The sequence below is a fragment of the Pan paniscus genome, chromosome 13, assembly GCF_029289425.2.
Source record: "Pan paniscus chromosome 13, NHGRI_mPanPan1-v2.0_pri, whole genome shotgun sequence".
Lineage (NCBI taxonomy): Eukaryota > Metazoa > Chordata > Mammalia > Primates > Hominidae > Pan > Pan paniscus.
The window spans coordinates 72,887,896-72,908,311 of NC_073262.2; the positions used below are offsets into that span (position 1 = coordinate 72,887,896).

Here is a 20,416-nt window from a genome sequence, read left to right on the forward strand (position 1 = left end):
TCAAAAAAAAAAAAAAAAAAAAAAAAAAAAATCTGTTGAATGAATGAATGCATCTGTAAGAAAGCCAAAGGGATAAGATGCACTTGGAGGACAGTTTGAGGACGGCTTCACAACTATTGATATTAGCAAATTTGTCTGTAGATTTAGATCTGTTCTGAAAGGAAAGCATAACTAAGGTCACTCAACTAATATTTGGGGTGGCATAACACAGAAGATGGTATTCCTGTTCTAATCTAGAGCAAATTGGTATTTTCAAAATCACAAAATATAATTAAGAGAAGCATTTTCTTGGCTTTGTACATTTATGTATAAATGGCTTTGTACATTTATTAAGAGGTGTTTGTGTCCGGGTGTGGTGGCTCACACCTGTAATCCCAGCACTTTGGGAGGCCAAGGTGGGCAGATCACGAGGTCAGGAGATCGAGACCATCCTGGCTAACACAGTGAAACCCCGTCTCTACTAAAAATACAAAAAATTAGCTGGGCATGGTGGCGGGTGCCTGTAGTCCCAGCTACTCAGGAGGCTGAGCAAGAAGAATGGCGTGAACCCGGAAGGCGGAGCTTGCAGTGAGCCGAGATTGTGCCACTGCACTCCAGCCTGGGTGACAGAGTGAGACTCCGTCTCAAAAACGAAACAAAACAATAAAAAAAGAGGTGTTTCTGACTTTCCAACTTTAACTGGGTTGAATAAAATATGTGGAGTGTTGACCGGGAGCGGTGGCTCACGCCTGTAATCCCAGCACTTTGGAAGGCGGAGGCAGGCGAATCACAAGGTCAGGAGATCGAGACCATCCTGGCTAACACGGTGATGAAACCCCATCTCTACTAAAAATACAAAAATTAGCCTGGCAGGATGGCAGGGGCCTGTAGTCCCAGCTACTCGGGAGGCTGAGGCAGGAGAGTGGCGTGAACCTGGGAGGCAGAGCTTGCAGTGAGCCAAGATTGCAACACTGCACTCCAGCCTGGGCGACAGAGCCAGATTCCGTCTCAAAAAAAAAAAAATAAATAAAAAAAAATGGAGTGTTTCTGTAGGGGACAGTTTATGGTGAGCTTTTTGCTCAGATTCCCTGGAAGTGGTTCCCCTGTTAGCTGGGAAAAGCCAGCACTGCATCCTGCCTGTTGCAGTGGATCAATTGAAAAGTAAGCAGTTTAAGGTATGGACACCTTGACAGCACGTTGCAGGAGTGAATGTCTGACTGTTTTAAGTGCAGGATTCTCTCAGGATGTGTGATTGTGTCCAGTATGCTCTGGGACCCAGGCTGTAGCTCTTGGGAATCAGGCCTGCACTATTCTCACATTTTTATTTTCTAAATGGAGAAGCATTTTTTCCAACAAAGTCTTTTTGCGCCATAATCCTCCATAGGAATGTCCACAAGAACAACCTTCCATTTTTCAATTCAATTCAACAAGCATTTATATTGTCCATCTGAGCAATGCTTTGGGTCAAGAACAGTCCTTGAAAGTATAATCAGTAATGGTTCAAATTAACACTGTCTTCATATGATGGCCTGTGTGGTATATTGATCCTGATATGCTTTCACTTCTGCTTGTATGAATAAGTGGTCTTTAGATTAAATACAACAATGCATGCAATACCAATGCCAGTGGAATAAGAGCATTGCAGATGACTTGTGCTTTATTTTTAAAATGCAGCTGAGAGATCCTTGATCCTATTTTATTTTTGAGGAATTGAACCAAATTGTTTTTTCCCTTTTTTATTTCCATTTTTATTCCACAAGCTTGAGTAAGTGTAATATTGAATTCAGGTAGCTATTCTACAAACCAGGTAGCTAATGGAATGTGACCACAGTACAATCAAATGTTGATGAGCAGTCAAGACACACAGTTCACTGGGGCACCTCAAAGCTGCAGCATGAAATGACTATCATATTGTCAACACTCTCTACTCATTTTCTCTTACTACCTCATTTGGACACTACTAAAGTTGAAAGATACTGGCAGAGTAGTATCAACTCAGCAGTGTAGGAGAAGAGTTCTGTGGGATGCCCTTAGTGTATTAGAACTTTGAAACAATACTACTGGGGAAATAAATTGCTTGGCATAATAAAAGGGTTAATCTAAAAGTCAAGATCAGTAGAATTTTTTTTTAAAAGATGGGGTCTTACCATGTTGCCCAGGCTGGTCTCCAACTCCTAAGCTCAAGCATTCCTTCTGCTTCAGCTTCCCGAGTAGCTGGGACTACAGGCATGCCCCAACATGCCTGGCTTAAGATCAGAACAATTTTTTATAAACTAAACACACTGTATGTGACTACAGGAAAGATTATCTTAAGAGAGAGAGAAAAATTTCACATGGAGACTATTTAGGAGATTATCATGAGCAAAATAACTTGAACAATAGATAATTAAGTTTCTCGTGTAATAAGATCAGAGGTAGCTTGTTCCGGAGTTTGTTGATTTAGCAGCTCATAATAATAGAGTCATGAAAACTTCCGATTTTTAAATCTCCCTGGCTATGACTGCTGCAAGCTGCATGGCTTCATTGTTCTGGGACTGACTTTAGGGCAGTTATGACAACAGTGCCTGTGAATATCTGAGGGGCAGTAGTGGCTCCAACATGCCAATAGCCACAGGTGAAGGCACTCATGGTGCAACCAAACAGCCAGAAGTTAAAGTGGGTTTTCCTCCTGTCTTGGGGTTGAAGACTTGTCCACCCTATATTTATTTCCTCGGTCTGCTGTAATCAAGTAGTACAAACTGGGTAGCTATAAACAACAGAAATATATTATCTCACACTTCTGGAGGCTAGAAATCTGAAACCAAGACGCCAGCAGGCTTCCTCTGAAGCCTCTAGGGGAGGGATCTTGCTTTGTCTCTTCCCAGCTACTGGAGGTTTGCTGGTGATCTTTGGTGTTCCCTGGCTTGCAGCTGCGTAACTCCAGTCTCTGCCTTTGTAGTGCCGTGGTATTTTCTCTGTGTGTCTCCACATGTCCATGTCTTCTTATAAGAACACCAGTCCTGTCGGATTAGAGGCCCACCCTACTCCGGTATGACCTCATCTGAGTTCAACTAATTGTGTATACAGTGACCCTATTTCCAAATAAGTTCACGTTCTGAGATTCTGGGGGCTAGGACTTAAATGTATCTTTTTTTTGGAGGACACAGTTCAACCAACAACAAGCTCCCAAATACTAATATTTAGCACCCTTCCTTTGTATTAAATCATTCAAGTTTCCAAGGTAATTAGTCAACTATTTAGAACCTGCAGGGCTGCAGGTTATAGATGCTAGCATAGTGAGAAGGCTCAGCTTTGCCTGTTTACACACACATACACAACCACCTCCCCTACTCCACACACACCACACACATAGACTGTCTGCACTCTCTCAGCCTTTGGTGTTTGAGGCAAACGTGGTTCTTTCTGAATGTACAAAGCATACCAAATTGCCTTCCTGTGTGGGCGCCCAACACCCCCAGACTTTTGTTCTCTCCTACCTACTCTCAGGCAAAGCATTTTTAAAATTATTATTATCTCCCGAGATGTTTGGCCAGCTCATAGTCACTTCCTTGAACCTTCTCTTTACCTGATTAAGCCTCTCTGGTCTCCTGACCTATAACTTTAGCCTGCATTTTATGCACTTAAAAAAACTCACAAAAACAACAGTCTTCCTATTAGCCATGTTTATTATCTCTTTTCTCCTCCACTGTCTCCTGACAGCCAATTTCTTATAGTAAGTAATATGAATAATAGTATCCCACATTTGCATAGAATTTTTACAAATAGTATTTTAAAAACACTGTCATCTACCTATGAGAGTGCAACTCGGGCATGATTACATTGATGTTGTAGATAAAGAATCTAAGGCTCTGTCAGGCCAAATGTCCATAGACACAGAGTGGGTAGGTGGGTAATGGTGACTGGAATCCATATTTTGTGACTCATTCAACTAAGGGATTTCCAATATAACCCGTGTCCGCTGTTAATATTGCTCAACCAATTTTTATATCAAACACATGCCAGGTAATATCCTGGCCTATAGCAAAAGGTATACAAGCCTAGTTTATGTTGATTAATGGTAATGGCAGGGGGTTAGGGGTAGTTGATACCTAAAAAACTTTTTCTACCATCACATATAGCAAAGAATTAAACTCAGTGTTGGTAAGTGACTGAAACCCAAGAGAAAGAACCAATGTTGTCATTATCGTTTTTATTGAGGACACCAGTAGACTTTGAAAATAATGGCTTATATTTAGCTGATGTACACTGTGTGGCCAGGCTGGTTGTTAAGATATTAAACTGTATTCATTCTGGATGGTAAATGGCCGCCATCCAGAGCCCCTTGAGTGCTCCTCAGCCACCAGAGGTGCCCTGTCTTTTACCCTGGGACATTTCTGACCTGATGATCCAGTAACTATGGGGGGAAAGGTCTGTTTGACAAGCAGGGATGGCCAGTGCCACATGCCACCTGATTGTCAGATATTTTGAACATTGCACTTGCTAAGCAGAGGCATAGTGGGAAGGAAACTTTCACTTACTGAGGACTGACTCTATACCAGGGACTATGATAGGGGCTTTTAAAATATTTTATTTCATTTTCACAACAGCTCTCAATAGTGGATGTTATTTTCTCCATTTGATCACTGAGGAAAGTGAGGCTTAAAGAGCTATAGGAGGAATCGAGCCCAAATTCACATACCTAGTAAATATTGAAGCTGTTTGGCTTTTCAGAGAGCATGGGAATGCAAGTCCCATTTTGCAGATGAAGAAACCAAGGCAGGGAAAGGATACTTGTACTCTCACTTTACAGTGTGTTCATATGGGATATTCATTGTGGAAAATGTGTACCAGCTAACTGAGACAACAGCTCATATAACAAAGACACGCAGAGATATAGTGGAAGTATACTCTGAAATTGGAGTGTGAGACATCATTTTGAAAGATGCACATGAAGGACCTATCACCTATAATTTATAGGTTGACTACACTTTGCAATTCCGCCATGCATTAAGGATCTAGTATATGCAGCATCTTCCTAAAACAGCTAACGGTCTGTTTCTGTACTGGAAAACAGACTTGTGGATAAAATAAACATTTGCTTCTTTTTAGAAAATTTTCCCCCTCTTTACTTCCATCTGCTCATTGTTGCAAACAAGAGCTAATCAGCTGAGCAGAGAAACAGATGTGCTGTGACGGCTCCAAAAATGGGTCTCTCTCTGCCTGGCAAAGGGTCGTTGACAAGGGACGGTTGCCATAACAACTAGCTTACACTAATGCGGAAATATCGCAAGCTTTTTGCAGCCACTCTTGCCTTTGTTAATTATGCCATTCCTAGTAAATGATACGATAATGCTATTTCCTTTGGCATTGCCAGGGCTAGAGATGACAAATGAGATATTTTGTGTCAAAGGGCTGAGAAAGACATACAACACTATAGAGTTGAATTATTATTATTGTTATTATTACCATTTTGTTTCCTAAGCTCTAGCTAATGGGTTTGGTTCCCAAATAAGAGCTAGCGTTTAGCGAGTGCTTACTATGTGTTAGGTGCTAAGTGAGTTGTGTGTATTAACTCATTTATAAATCTTACAACACTACCAAAAAGGGGGTGCTATTGCTAGTCCAATGTTTTAGATGAAGTAGATGAGTCACAGAAAGTAACTATTCTTGTCCTTGGACAAGTTATTAGGTGATGCCACCAGAATTTGAACCCAGATATTTGTCTCCAAAGTCCTTACTTTTAACCACTATACCACAGCAAATTATTTAATTGTGACAACCAGTGTACCAGATAAGTCATGAATTGTTTTTTCCCCCAATTCTCAACTTAGATGAGAATTATCCTTCCTAATATATGAAGGAAAATGTAATATTTCAATCTGATGCTAAAAGCCAGTGTAATTAATGCCCAAGAGAAGGATATGGAAAAAATTAAGTTCTTTAGAATTGAATTTAGGAGATTTACATTTTACTCTTGGCTCTGCCACTCATTTTCTAAAAAATGATTGTGGTTCAGTTATTTTAATATGGCTTCAGTTTGAGTAAAAAAGCACAAATTTTAGAGTCAGATAGATTTGGGAGCAAATCATAGATACCTGCTACCCATATAACCAGTAACCTCAGGCAAGTTACTTAATATTTCTGACTAGTAAAATGGGGAGAAGTTAAAAGAGGTAAAATGGGGAGAAAAAAACCTGCCTCAAAAGATAAAATAAGATAATGTACTGCAACTGTTCAGGGCAGTGCCAGACACAATAGGGGCTTCTAACAGTGGTGGCATATGTTGCCCCTATGCCTACCTCTGCTTAGCCTGTTCTCATCTGTAAAAAAGAAGAAATTGGCTTAGGTAGTCTTTGCCTTTTAAGGTCCTGTCTATTTTACAGGGAACATTTACTGTTTTTAGAGGGAAGACCCACTTTCAGTTCTCATATTCCATGGCTCTGATGTTCCACAAGCAATGAGGGTGGGATCTCACCAAGTTCCCAGTAAGAGTGAACTAATGATGATGCCATGGCTGCTAGGTTCCATTTTACCTGGCTCTGTTAAAAGACTGGAGATTCATGGGGCCCTGTCTGCCGGTCATATCACTGTGAGGAATGCAGGCTTTGGGAGCTCAGGAGAGTTAAATGAGAGGTTTAGAACTTCAGATCATTGGCTGAAAGACCTGCCTACCTTCTCCAGAAACATTCATCTCTGAGATTCCGTAACCTTTTGCTGTTGCCTGGTTCACCCCAGGCATTGTGTGTCAGGCTCAAAGAAACAGATTCCTTCTCTGGTTCTGAGGCTGGCCCTGGCCTGCCTACATTTGCAGAGTGGTTCTGTCTTCTAAGGCCCTGAGGCACAACCCAGACGCTCAGTGTTCCAGCAGGCAAACGGCCCAAGGTGCAAGGGGTGGAAATGACTGGATGCAGCCCCAGGTTTTCACCTCAGCTCCAGCGATAGTTCCCTCTCAGCTGGAGCTCTGTGGGGAGGTTGAGTCATATGTCATATGTCAGTGTGGAGGCGGGGGGCTGATTCTGGAGGAGGTGGTGATATGTTATTACCCTCTTCCTGGTGGGTCTAAATATAAGACCCTATCTGAGGGCTTTAGATCCTAGATGTGCAGAAGCATGTGAGGCCCAGAGCAGAGGCCTCACATCCGCTCCGAGTGCTGAGTGAGAAGTGCTAAGCCAGAAATGTCAAAGGAACAACTACCAGGAGCATTTGGAATTTTTAAGGCTGTCCTCACTCCTCTCCGGGGAGGTGAGAAGGGTCAAAGCATCTGCTGTTGCCCCTTCTCTTCATCCACCAAAGAGGAAAAGAGGAAAAACTGATTCTGTTACTGCAGGAACAGAAGTGTTTGCTGAAGGAATGTCCCAGTTGGCCTCAGCTCTTCCTGAGCTCTGGGTCCCAAATTACCCATGACTGACCTCCAGTCAGTGCCTCCACTGCCCTGTTCTGGGTACAGTCTCAGCCAATGAAAGAGAATTCCCACCCAAGCCAAACTCTACGTTTGCTTCCTTACCTGATGGCCACTGAGCCACCATGAGAGCAAATGGAGGAGAGCAGTCAGCATGAGGGATGGGACCTCAGAGGAGCCTTGAGTAGGATGAAATAGGAACAAGTAGAGGCAGATGGACTAGTGTTTCTTGTGCTCTATTATGTCCCGGGTATTTCTCATACTTTTTTGTGAGGGGAAGTGGGGGGGTACAGGGTCTTGCTCTGTCATCCAGGCTGGAGTGTGGTGGTGTGATTTTGGCTCACTGCGACCTCCACCTCCAGGTCTCAAGCGATTCTTGTGCCTTAGCCTCTCTAGTAGCTGGGATTATAGGCATGTGCCACCACGCCCAGCTAATTTTTGTATTTTTAGTAGAGACAGGGTTCATCATGTTGCCCAGGCTGGTCTTGAACTCCTGGGCTCAAGTGATCCACCTGTTTTGGCCTCTCAAAGTGCTGAGATGACAGGCATGAGCCACAGTGCCCGGCCTCCTGTACCTTTTTTAATTTTAGAGAGCTAAACAGAATCACTCTCTAACAGGAACATATGACATTCTCAAGGACATCCTTATTTGCATGGTGCTGTCAGCCTGGGTGAGGACAGAAACCACAGATACTTGCCGATGAAGGGGTATGTCCAAGTGGGAACTTTCAGATACTCTGATTGATTTGCTTCCCTTCCTGTTTTTCAGATGTGTCATGAAGGAGAAAAACATTTTTTTCCTCAATAGTTTCTGATTGGGTGCTCATCCTTCAGTTCTATCCCCTACTAGCTGTGGCCTTGAGCGCATATATCTCTTAACTTTCTGAATCTGTTTCCTGACTTGGTGTAATAATACGTGACCTGACAAGCTGTAAAATGGACTGAATTGTAGAGGTTCTCCTTGTCCTTAACATACTATGATGGAAATGGAGCACTAACTGGCAAAAGAAAGGGGCAGCAAGGGAGAGTGAAGGGACAGGGAAGTGAGAGGCAGCAGGAAATCCATCTGCTTAATGCTTGCATGCTGTGCCTATGGGTTCATAGCGTAGACGTTACTGTGACTGCGGCTCTCTGAATATGGACTCTATTTGGAAGTGGCTCAGCATTCTCCATAATTATAAGGATTCCCAAGAGATGCCTCACTCAGGAAGGTGGTAGGTAACCATGGAGTTTGCTCCTGCTTTGGTCATGAACCAACTGTGTGATTTCAGACAAATCAACTGACTCTCCCCTCAGGCCCTCAGTTTTCTCTTCTGTAAAAGAAGGGGGTTGAATGAGTGAATCTTAAAGGTCCTTTCATTGTCCATCTCTGTATGAGGAAGCTCTGGAACAGGCAAGGACAGTGGGATTGCACTGGGTCTCCAAGCAAATGTGCTCCTTCACTTTTTGAGTACCAAGGACACATACGAAATTTGGACATGCTAGGAGTTCTGTAGATATTGGTCCTGAGTCTGAGAACGGGACTTAACACACAAGTAAGAATAAATGATCTGTTCCCAGGGCTTCAGGGAATTTAGGTGCAAAAATCAGTGTGTGGGCTGACCTCAAACCCAGAGTGAGTTCCCCTTCTACCCTCCACTAGCTATGGTGGGAAGCTGGTGTAGTGTAAGCGTGCTTTGAGTGTTTTTAATTTGAACCTGGCTTTATTTCTCTGTAGACTTAAGCTGAAACTTATAATCCTGGGAAAAAAGAGACCCATAGAACATCGCATTATAATTAGAGACCTTCCTGAAGTTCATAAGAACAGTCTAATTTAAATTATTTCTGACAATTTCATAGTGTACAAAACATGGATTCAATCTTAGCCCTAGTTTTAGTTTTATGAAAGACCATCCCCCTGCCAAATACTTCAGTTTCAGTTCATCTAGTCCATATTCCCTTTACAAAAAAAAAAAAAAAAAAAAAGAACGAATCTCAAATGTATCCTCTCTTGAAATTATGTATCATCTTAGGTAAGAAACTTCATTCGTTTATTCAGTATCTCAGCTTATAACACTTTAAGATGTTCATTTGTAAAAGTGATAAAAATATTTGCCACTGGAATATTTATACTGTAACCACAATTTCTGATTCCAGAGAAGTTCTGACTTAGAAATCTTTATGATCAATAACATTTATCAATTATGCTGCATGAATTGGGTAAGCAAAATTAAGAATCCTATTTGCCTTCCTACCTCTCAGCCCATCTTATTTGCCAGTCTATTGCCTGCATTTTTGGGCTCAAGGTCAGCCAAGGATTAATAGCTTTAGGTCTGTTTGCCTTGCCTCTTATTTAGCTGAATTTAGCTCTTGAGATAACAGCATTTTGCCTGTGTACTTGAGTGAAATTTTAATCCTGACCTTTGGTTATAATTTTGGATTGCATGAATGATTCTAGTAAGGTGAGTAATCAGAACATAGAAGGCAAACCTAATTACATTTTTAATGACATTTAAAAATATTAGTGGAAAAATTAAGTAGTCTGAATAATACCTGTTGTTTAAGTTTGATAAATTATTTCTTATGACAGCAAAAATACTATAATACTATTTGCTTGAAAACATTGCTTAAAATTACATTATTGGAAGAAATTTCAGCCCAGCAGCTCTCTGACATAAAATTTGATAAATGGTTTAACTATCTTGTTAGAGAAACTAGGTTTTCTGAATCTAGAAGCTCATATATTGACTGTTTTTATCCCTTTCACATATAGTATAATACAGATGATCTTTCTGGATAATGAAGATCTTGAGATGAGAAGCTGTAAGCTCAGGTTCTTATACACCAAGTCTTTGTGCGAGAGAGGGTGGAACTCACTCCTATCTTGGTAACTTTATCAATAAGTCCTAGTCATGGATCATGATGGCCCGAGAAAGTGAAAGTACTCTACTCATGCCCTGTGCTTACGGTAGAAAGGGATATAGTTGGGAAGGGAATTTCATTTGTAAAACTGATTAAAAAAAATCTGCCACTGGAATAGTTATACTGTAACTACAGCTTCTGATTCCAGAGACGTTCTATTTTAGAAAGCCTTATGTTCAATAACATTTATCGATTATACTACATGAATAATTATGCTTCATTCTTCTGGTATTAATCTCATGGGGACCTAGTTTTTTTTTTTTTTTTTTTTTTTTTTTTTTTTTTTTTTCGAGACAGAGTCTTGCTCTGTTACCCAGGCTGGAGTGCAGTGGAGTGATCTTGGCTCACTGCCACCTCCGCCTCCCAGGTTCAAGCAATTCTCTTGCCTCAGCCTCCAGAGTAGCGGGGATCACAGGCATGTGCCACCACGCCTGGCTAATTTTTTTTTTTTTTTTTTTTTTTTTTAGTAGAGACGGGGTTTCACCATGTTGGTCAGGCTGGTCTCTAACTCCTGACCTCGTGATCTGCCTACCTTGGCCTCCCAAAGTGCTGGGATTACAGGCGTGAGCCACCACATCCAGCCAGGGACCTAGTTATATAATCAAGACACAACCTTTAACCTGCCAACTTCTTGATAAAGAATCCCAGCAGTCAACAAATACTCCAGAAGAAAGAAACATGCCCTTGAAAATGAAGGCAAACTTTTCAATATTTATTTATACTTTCAAGACAAAAAAACATAAAATTTGCTTCTTTTTAATATAGAAATAATCCATGCTCTCTATAGACATTTTAGAAAACACAAAAGATCTTAAAGAAGTAAGTAGATAAAATAATTATTACCCATATGTCAGTGATCCGGTGATATCTACTATTAACATTTTAGTGCCATAGTAAAAGCTGAATAACCAGCATTTTCATAAGCAGTGCTTCGGATGAGGCCCATGAAAAATGGATTGCTTGGTTTGCTTGCAAAGAAGAGGTACAGGGAGATGAAATATTTTGTCAAAGTCACCCAGTGAGAGGGTGGCAAAACCAAAACAAAAATGCCAGGCTCTGGGATTTTCTAGCGTTAGTCAGAGGTGAAAGTCTCTTCGTGACCCAAGAGCTGCTGACAGTTGTTTTTCTCTGCCATTTTCTGGCTGGTGGCTAAGGAAAGGAACAGCCATCTTCAACAGAACGCAGCTGACCCTGCTCAAGGACAGACAAGGGGATGATATGTGCCAAGCAGTTGTGGATGTGGTTTCATCCCATAGATTCATGCAGGAGAGGGGAGGTGTTCCCTCTGTGGGGTAGGAGGGAGTGACTGGGGGTAGATTTAAGGAGTCTGGATCTGTGAACTCCTTAGCCTGAAGAAGGCTAAAGAGAATTGCCTCAACAATTGAAGACAGATAATGACTAGCCTTTGCTCCAAAGACCTGTCAAGCTAAGCCATTAGTGAAAACTTGTTTCTTGTTCTCAATCTTCTCCAGAAAGAAAAGTTTTTGGCAGCTAAGGTGGTAATGACCAACATTTGGGAGTCTCAAGCCCACTGCTAGGTAAAATAGCTATTGGCCTTGGGCACTAAAGCTGCCAGTGCATAGATATTGCTAGTAATCCAGCATTAGTGTTTTTCTTCTTCCTAAAATAAGCAGCAGTGTAGTCTAACTGTACCAGAAGAGCCGTAAGTTTGCATTTCAAGGTAGGAACCTGGACATGCTCCATTAACCAGCTTCCAAACAATTGCTCTGTCGCTGAAGCTCATCTTCCTTAACAGAGGCATTATTACAGCAACCAGCATATTTTCATAGACCTTAAGACCTTCTACAAAACATTGGCAACAAAATCCCCTCAAAGTTCCAGCCATCCTGTTCACACCTCAGAATAATGTACTGTTCACTCTAGCTAATTTGTATGGCAGTGTTAGCCTCTCAGTTTGAGATACTACCCAAAGATCACTTACTTGGAAGTCGCAAAGTCGTAGAATATTAGAGCTAGAAGGGATGGTATAGGTTATTTATTTCCACCTTACCACTTTATAGATAGAGAGAGGTCCTGAGAATATAAGTGATTTGTTTTCAGATGTGAAAGGGTGTGCATTTGGGATCCTGGACCTTTGTCAACACCGTCTCATTTCTCTCCACTCCTTTAATGTGACTTACAGAACCTGGAAAACCTGGTCCCAAAGATGTGCACTTACTTGCCATCGTCACTCTCCTTTCTTAATGGAGCATCCTAACAACTGATTCAGAGAGTTCTTTTTGAGGTCACCTTCTCCTGGGGACAAGGGAAGAAAGACCATTCGACCATCCAAGCATCCTTAACTCAGCTCTATTTAACCTAGAGACAAGGAGAATGTTGAGCTAAAGAGAATGATAGTAGTGTTTTCTCTTAAAGAAATAGCTTCAGACTTTGGTATTGGATTGATAGGGAATCCCATTCCAGGATGTTGACCTTCAGTTGCCCTGCATCCTCTTAAGAGTGCTTCTTTAACTCTCATCGTATGTGTCACCTGCAGAAAGGGCTGTTTCCTCCTGGTAAGGAGCAATCCTGAACGAGAGACCCCCGAAGAAGGTGGAGTTGAAATGACAAAACCTCAGAACACCTGAGTGTAGTCAAAATATGAGTGCAGAAGCTGATAATTTTAACAATTTTAACCAACTGTAACTTTTATTATAGGTAGCACTTATATGGCAATGATTCATTTAGTTATCCTTCTCCCTGCCTGGGTTCAAATTCTGGCCCTGACAATTACTAGCTATGTGATGCCAGGTAAGCTGTTTAACCATGCTATCCTCAGTTTCCACACCTGCATAAGTGATAATAGCACCTACTTTGCCAAATTATTATGAAGATTAAGTTCAGTGTGTATTTGACTTTCTCTTCCCAGGGCCTACTATCATGCCAGACTAATGAGTACTCAATAATTATTTGTGAATTATTTTATTAGCATAATTTTCAATAAACTTCCTTGGAAGGCTGAACTTAAATAATTTCTTTGTTACGTGATGCACTGAAGAGAAGAATTAGGCCAAGATATGATTTTCTATTAATCAGAATGAGCCGAAGATAATGTTTGTCTGTAAAGAGAAGTTGAAACCAGATACAAGTTTTGAATATTTTAGGACAACACTTGAGAAATGTTAGAATATCTCCATTTTCACATTTAGATATATTCTTAGAATTGCCTTTTGTGTCCCATCCAAGTTGGCTAGAAGCTGATTTGAATTTCTCCGCAAAAGTTGTAGACTATGGGTACTAGATACTTTTTATTGTCTTGCTTAGCCAGCAGTGGTCTCCTTCTAAAATCTTAAGCATTTAGAGCCCATATCCTTTATTGGACGTATTAGTACACATTGTCTTAGGGCATTTATAGTTGTCATGGTTTGTCATTTAATTATGATAGGTTCACCTTATATTTTGATTGGCCATAGCTCCTATTGGGGAAGGACAGAGTCTTATTTCTCTCTCCCTCACAGGCCCTATCACAGTGTCATGAATAACAGTGAACTATTTGTTGATTGATAGGTCTAAAATTATGTTTGTCTTACACTTTCGAAAGTGTCATTTCTGAAAGGAAAGGTGTTGAATAGCCTTCTCTAGGGATCTTTAAAAATAATGTAGGTTCTCACCTGATTGGGGTGAGGAAAGGGAGGTCTTTGGGGGCAATGAAATGGCCTTTGGTTCTGAAATTGGAATTGTTTGAACTTCAGTTTGAATGTACATTTGAAAATAATGTGTTAAAAGTATGACAGGATATTCTATTCAGAAGATGGGGCTGGGGCCAGGCCAAGGATGTGGATATATAGAAAATGTTCTCCAGCTCAGAAGAGAAGAGTACAGGGCAATTATGAGAACAAGAACACAGAGTTTAGAGCACATTTTGCACAGTTGGCACATTTTGCCAGGTCTTACAAGTCCAATGCACTGTGTCTGGAAGAGAGCAGGAATACTAGTTTTCTATGACTGCCATAACAATACCACAAACTTAGTGGCTTAAAACACCTGTTTCTTAGTCTTAATCTGTTTCATGCTGCTATAACAGATTATCTGAGACTGGGTAATTTAAAAAGAACAGAAATTTATTTTCTCACAGTTCTAGAGGCTGGGAAGCCTAAGGTCAAAGTGCTGGCATCTGGTGTGGGCCTTCATACTGCGTCCTCACATGGCAGAAGGCAGAAGGGAGCAAACCCAGTCCTGCAAGCCCTTTTCATGGTAGCATTAATCCATTCACAAGGGCAGAATTCTCATGACCTAACCACCTCCCAAAAGGATCCACCTTCCATTGGTTGCATCGGGGATTAAATTTCTAACACATGAATTTTGGGAGACATGTTCAGACCATAGCAGTTATCTTACGATTCTCTAGATCAGAAGTCCAGTATGAGTCTCACCAGGCTAAAATACTCTTCTCCATTTAGAAGTGTCCCAGGCATCTGAGGCTTAATATATCCTAAATGGACCTCCACTCTTCACCCCAAACCTGCCCCTCCTACTGTCTTCCTCATCTTAGTAAATACCAATTCTATTCTGGTGGTTGCTCATGTCAAAAACTTTGGAGTGTTCCTTAGCTCTCCTTTCTTCTAAGCCCTGTTCAACAAATCCAGTTGGCTGTACATTCAAAATTATACCTAGAATCTGATTATTTCTCGCCATCTCACAATCTCTCATCTGGATCCCTGCAGTAACATATTTAACTGGTTTTGTTTCTTCTCCTCATAATCTATCCTCTGCACAGTAGCCAGAGTGATCTTGCTAAAACATAAGCTAGATCTGTCACTCCTCTGCTCACCGCAGTCAGTAGTCTCATTTCATTTGGAATGAAAAAAACTAAAGACATTATAATGGCCTAAGAGGGTGTCTCTATTACTCTGGTCTTCCTGTGCTCACCATTATAGGTGTTGCCCCCTCCCTGATGTTTTGGATCATCAGACATTGAAGTCTCCCACCTGGCCATGGCCATGGGTCACCCTGGTGGCAGATTTTAGGTCAAATAGGAGTTCCTGGTCCTCCACATCCTCTGGCTCACTCCTGACTTCTCCTATCGCCATTGTGATAGTCATCAGAGTCTGAGTGTAGGAGATGTTCTTGCCTGACTCAAAAAGTTGATAAAAACATTCCTCCACAGGATTACAGACTCCTCAACCCAATGACAAGCCCAGGGTCATTTTCTAGTTCTGCTGCTCTTGTACCTAGTCAGGCCAAGTAACTGGAATGGCAGTTGTTTCTGTGATGCACACCATTGTTGGAGTTTGAGGAGGGGAAAGATGCTCTTAGAAAAAGGGAAGGGTGGAGTGGGGTCATTTCTACTTTATGTTAACCATGTGAGTCTTCCAACATCTCTCTGCTTAGTTGGTTATACTCTCGGGGATTTCATGCATCTCAAAGTACACAAGCATCTTTGAGAACAATTGTTGCTTGTTATTGAATTCAGTAGCTGGTAATGAGGTGAAGGATGTAGACAAAGCCTTTCCTTAAAGAATAGCAGGGTTGGGATGGTGTGGTATACATCCGCTTCCTCCCCTTGCACTGTTCTTGTTACTTAGACGGTTCAATGCATGCTTTTTAAAAACAAAACTGACACATTTTTAAAAGCTAATGAACGTATAAGATAATAAATTGGTTACACACAAATAAGGCCTAGAATACACACATCTTATTACTGGAATTCAATATCATCGTGGCCAAGAAAACTGAGAAGGGGGCTAAGATCAGCCCAGGGCCTTTTTAGGACATCTGATGTGGCAGTAGGGTTGATGTGTCATGTCCTGCTTTTGTCTAATAGGTCATTGCCTGTGAGCAGCAGTATGACTCTTCCTATGACGCTCGCTGTGACGTCTGGTCCTTGGGGATCACAGCTATTGAACTGGGGGATGGAGACCCTCCCCTCTTTGACATGCATCCTGTGAAAACACTCTTTAAGATTCCAAGGTAAGACACAAGATGGCGCTCTTGACTCATTAGTTCTTTGTGAAAGCGTCTAGTTAGAGGGATAATAAATAGTTTGCAAGCAATTTCTCTCCAAACCTGACACAGCCTGATTGTGAAATATATTTTCTTTGAAAAAGCAAGGGGGGTTGGGGGGGGGGATAGAGAAGAGGATGTTCCTGAAAGATAACATACCCCAAGGAATAATAAGACCATGTTGGAACAATTGCATATTTTTAGCACTCAGCTTTTTCTGAGACACTCATTTCTTGTACTTTGCACGATAAGACTACGAATGGAATTGTGGATTAAGTAATCTGTCTAAATGCTAGTGTTTTCTTTTTAATTACATACTTTCTCTAGTATTCAGTGAAAACATATGTATATCATATTGCTGTATTCACTCAGACTAGCATTGAAATGTATCAGAAAATGTTACATCAGCGCTATATCTTACTCTCCATCCCTTAATTTCTGTCTCAGTGGAAAATTGTGCGGAAAGAGGTCTGTTTGGAGAGCATTTAAATGCAAGTATACTTTCTATTCTGTGTATTCATTAGTGGTTTGTACAAGAGGTTGGGTTGCCTTTCATTGGAATCGGGCTGATGTATGGCCAGCTCACGGCTCTAGTTATGGAATATGAAGCTATCCAGGGACTCCTTCCCAACCAGGGTGCAGATTGAGAGATAATTTGTACCTTCCATATGTCTCTTTCAAAGGAAGGCTCTGGGCAGGCTGGGAGCCATTTAACTGCCTTAACAATACAAGTGTTGACCTTTCCTTATCTGCACAATCACACAGCTATCAGAGCCTTTAAAAATTTCTCCTGATTGCAATTTGCATTTCTGATTAGGTCTATTTATATGCAGATGAGGCTCTCTGGTGTTCATCATCATAATGTTATCATTTTATACCTAATCCAGATGTGAACAACCACCAACCACTATTCCAAAAATGATTCCCACCCAAGCCAGAGTTAGTCTTTTTGCCTTTTTCGAATCACAAAAACAGGTCACAGCGATTAGAGGAGCAGACGAAGCACCTGGCTTTTTAAATTAATAGTCTGGTGAACATTCAAAAGGATATAAGAATGCAGGAGCTAAAAGCTGCATTGTGTATAGTAATAAGTCAGAAAATGGGAAATGGTGTCTGGAATGATTTGTGTGTGTGCTTTGATTTTTTTTACAAATGGTTTACCCCTCACCATTTATTTAATGTGGCAACATAATTTCCTGAATATCAGGATTAAGGTGTAGCTTCTCTTTAGCAAAATAATATGTACTTTTGATAAGAGATCATCTATATTTTTTTCCTTTCTTGTTATGTATTTGTATATAGACCAGGTGTTCAAAAATTTCTTAAGGTGATAAATGTGAGGCAGCAAAGAGTGTGTGTTTTTGGCGGGGGGGGGAGGGGGGTATGTGTTTAAATAGACCCTTCCACTCTATTGACTCCACTTATCTTGCTTCTGTGCCCAGCCAAGCTTCTTCTAATAATCTCATATTCTCTCACCACTCATCTCTTCCATCTTGGGAGAAGCCTCCAGATCTCCAGATGTGGAATACGAGTAACTAAGTCTCTACTGCCTGCCTCGGGACAGAGTGGATCCCAAGAATTGGGCAATTGTTAGAAAAGGATCCTTATCCCAACTTAGTTTAAGGCTTTGTTTCTCTCCCCCGAGTGTAACCTCCTGCCCTTTTAATGTCTCTTGGTTCCTGTGCAAATGATGAATCAGATTGAACTAGGCAATGTCAGCAATAATCAGTCAGCAGATTCTCAGTGTGATTATGTGTGCTCATGTGTGTTCAACACTTGCCATTGTCACAACCTTAATGGCTGACGTGACATTCTTGGACAAGAATGACAAGAGGTTTTATTTTATTTTATTTTAAATCTTAGCATATTTACATACATTGTACAGCTTTTTTCTTCCCCAAACCAGGAAAAATATGTTGGGTTTATATTCACCAAGTTATTTACTTTAAAATTGCTCTGTCAATTAGAATTGCACAGTTCTCTTTGAAGGGTTATGGATTCACCAAATGTGTGCATCCCGTGTGAGTACTACTTAATTTCTAGTGCTAAAAATGTATCCTTTCCCCAGAAAAGCTCTTTGATGAAAAGTACAGAAATTAAGCATTTATGTATTTTAAAAAGGCATTCAAATTATTTACCTGTGTGTTTCATTGGAATCGATCTCAGTTCAGTGCCTGTCTGTCTGTCTGTCTCTCTTTCTCTCTCTCTCTCTCTCTCTCTCCGCCCCCTCAGTGGAGAAAAGCAAATGAAAAATAATGACAAAAATCCTTTGAATCCATTTGGCTTCAGAATTAATTTTTTTTCTATTTGAATGTGACTATTTTCAGTGTTTTGGAATTCTTGTCAGTGAAACAATGAAATCCTTTTCAGGGTATGCTGGGATCCAGAATACTGCGTATGGCTTCTTCCTCTGGCTTTCCTCACTGACCTTTTCCCGGCAACCCTTTCTTTACTGGAAATAAATTGAGTAAATTACCCAGTAATGGAAGAAAATAAAACCTTGACGGAGTCAGGGAAGAAGTGACTTTCACAAGTTAAAAAAAGATTTATGAGTTAATGAAGTGCTGGTTACCTGTGAGCTTCAGATGTCAATAAAACAGGTAATTAGGAAGGTTCCCTGGGTATTGTCAGGAAATAGGAAGCAACTTGCCTTGATGTGGTTGATTGGCCTGTACAGGGGTCTCCTTGCTTTTCCCTTTTCTTCCTTTATCCACCTTCTCCTTTCTCTTGACCTTCACATTGGAAGATCACACACAGGGTCATCGTGACCTGCTTTGAAATACTGCGTGACTCACAATCTTTCCCACTTTGCAAACACACAGAAATTACCTGCTGATTGGCAGAGCATCCACTATTTGCTGAACTTGTCAGCATGTGTCATCTCGTCTAACGCCTTTGCTCCAAAAAAGTCACCCCTCTCTGACTGTCACTGCTCTGTCTGCTGCTATTTTTCCCCAGGAGTTATAAGGGAGCAAATGAGTGAAAATCATTTCTCTCAACATCAGTGGATTCAACTGTCTCTTGTGACTCTTTACTGAGGACTTCTTTAAAATTCCAAAGGCTTAAAAGGATCTTGAAGATGACCTGGATATATTTTTCCCTTAAAAAGAGATCCGTTTCATAGATATAATTGCAAGAATCAATAAAGTTAGTGGAAATATACAATTATGTTGGTCTCTTGACAAGCAGGTATCTTTCCTTAGCTTTGAGTCTTTGGCTAATGACCCCCTTGACTTCCATAGAGGGGAGTGAGGAAGGCTGTGGGCATCCGTGTGGGTGTGTTCACTGGTCAGTCACTGACAGCTGCATCATCTGCCCATTTATTTGGGGCCAGGTAGGAGCTGACTGTGTCCATTGTCTCATCACACATTGAATAGTTCCAGTTTATTCCTTGTGGAAAAATGCAGAATGTTTTCAGGATTCTCAGCAGAAATGTCTTTGGCTGGAAGTGGACAGCACAGGCTGGCCTGAACATTCCAGTCCCTGAAGCTGGTAATTATCCCTTCCTAAAGAGAATTTCCCTGCAGTACACAATTCAAAAAAAGGACAGCTCATGATCATCACCAATTTGCATTTCGGCTTGTTTCCCTCACTAAATCTAGGTTGTTCCAAAGTCACCTGGACCCAGCTGTATTTGTTTCTTAGGGCTGCTACAGCAAATGACCACAAACTTGGTGGATTAAAGCAACAGACATTTATTCTCTCACAGTTCTGGAGGTCAGAAGCCCCACATCAGTGGGTCAGCAGGGCCACACTCCATTTGAAGACTCTAGGGAAGAATCTGTCTTTGCCTCTGCCAGCTTCTGGTGGCTCCAGCTTTTCCTTGGCTTGTGGCAGTATGATTCCAATCTCTGGCTTCGTTTTCACTTGGCCGCCTTTCCCATGTCTTTGGGTCTTCTTTTCTGGTCTCATATAAGGACATAGACTTAGGGCTTATCCTAATTCAGGATAATTTCATCTGGGGATCCTTGCCTTAATTACATCTGCAGAAATTCTTATTCCAAATGAGGTCACATTCTCAGGTTCTGAGTAGACATATCTTTTGGGGTTCACAATTTAACCCTTTATACCAACCAACTTTTATGTTTACCACATTCCCTGAGAAACTAATTTGGGGGCAAGATACAAGACAATTAGCTCAATGATCATGGAGAAATAATAGCTGCTAAGATCTGTCAAGTGCTAACTATGGGGCAGGTGCAGTGTTCTGTGTTT

The 20,416-nt window shown here is 41.1% G+C and overlaps 1 protein-coding gene across 1 annotated transcript in view; it reads left to right on the forward strand.

Annotated features, from left to right (window-relative positions):
- MYO3B (myosin IIIB) overlaps positions 1 to 20,416 on the forward strand; it is a 482,619-nt gene that overhangs the window by 41,495 nt on the left and 420,708 nt on the right. Inside the window, exon 7 of the mRNA XM_063595441.1 lies at positions 16,023 to 16,168. Coding sequence (XP_063451511.1) covers positions 16,023 to 16,168 — 146 coding nt within the window. The remainder of the gene's footprint in view (positions 1 to 16,022; positions 16,169 to 20,416) is intronic.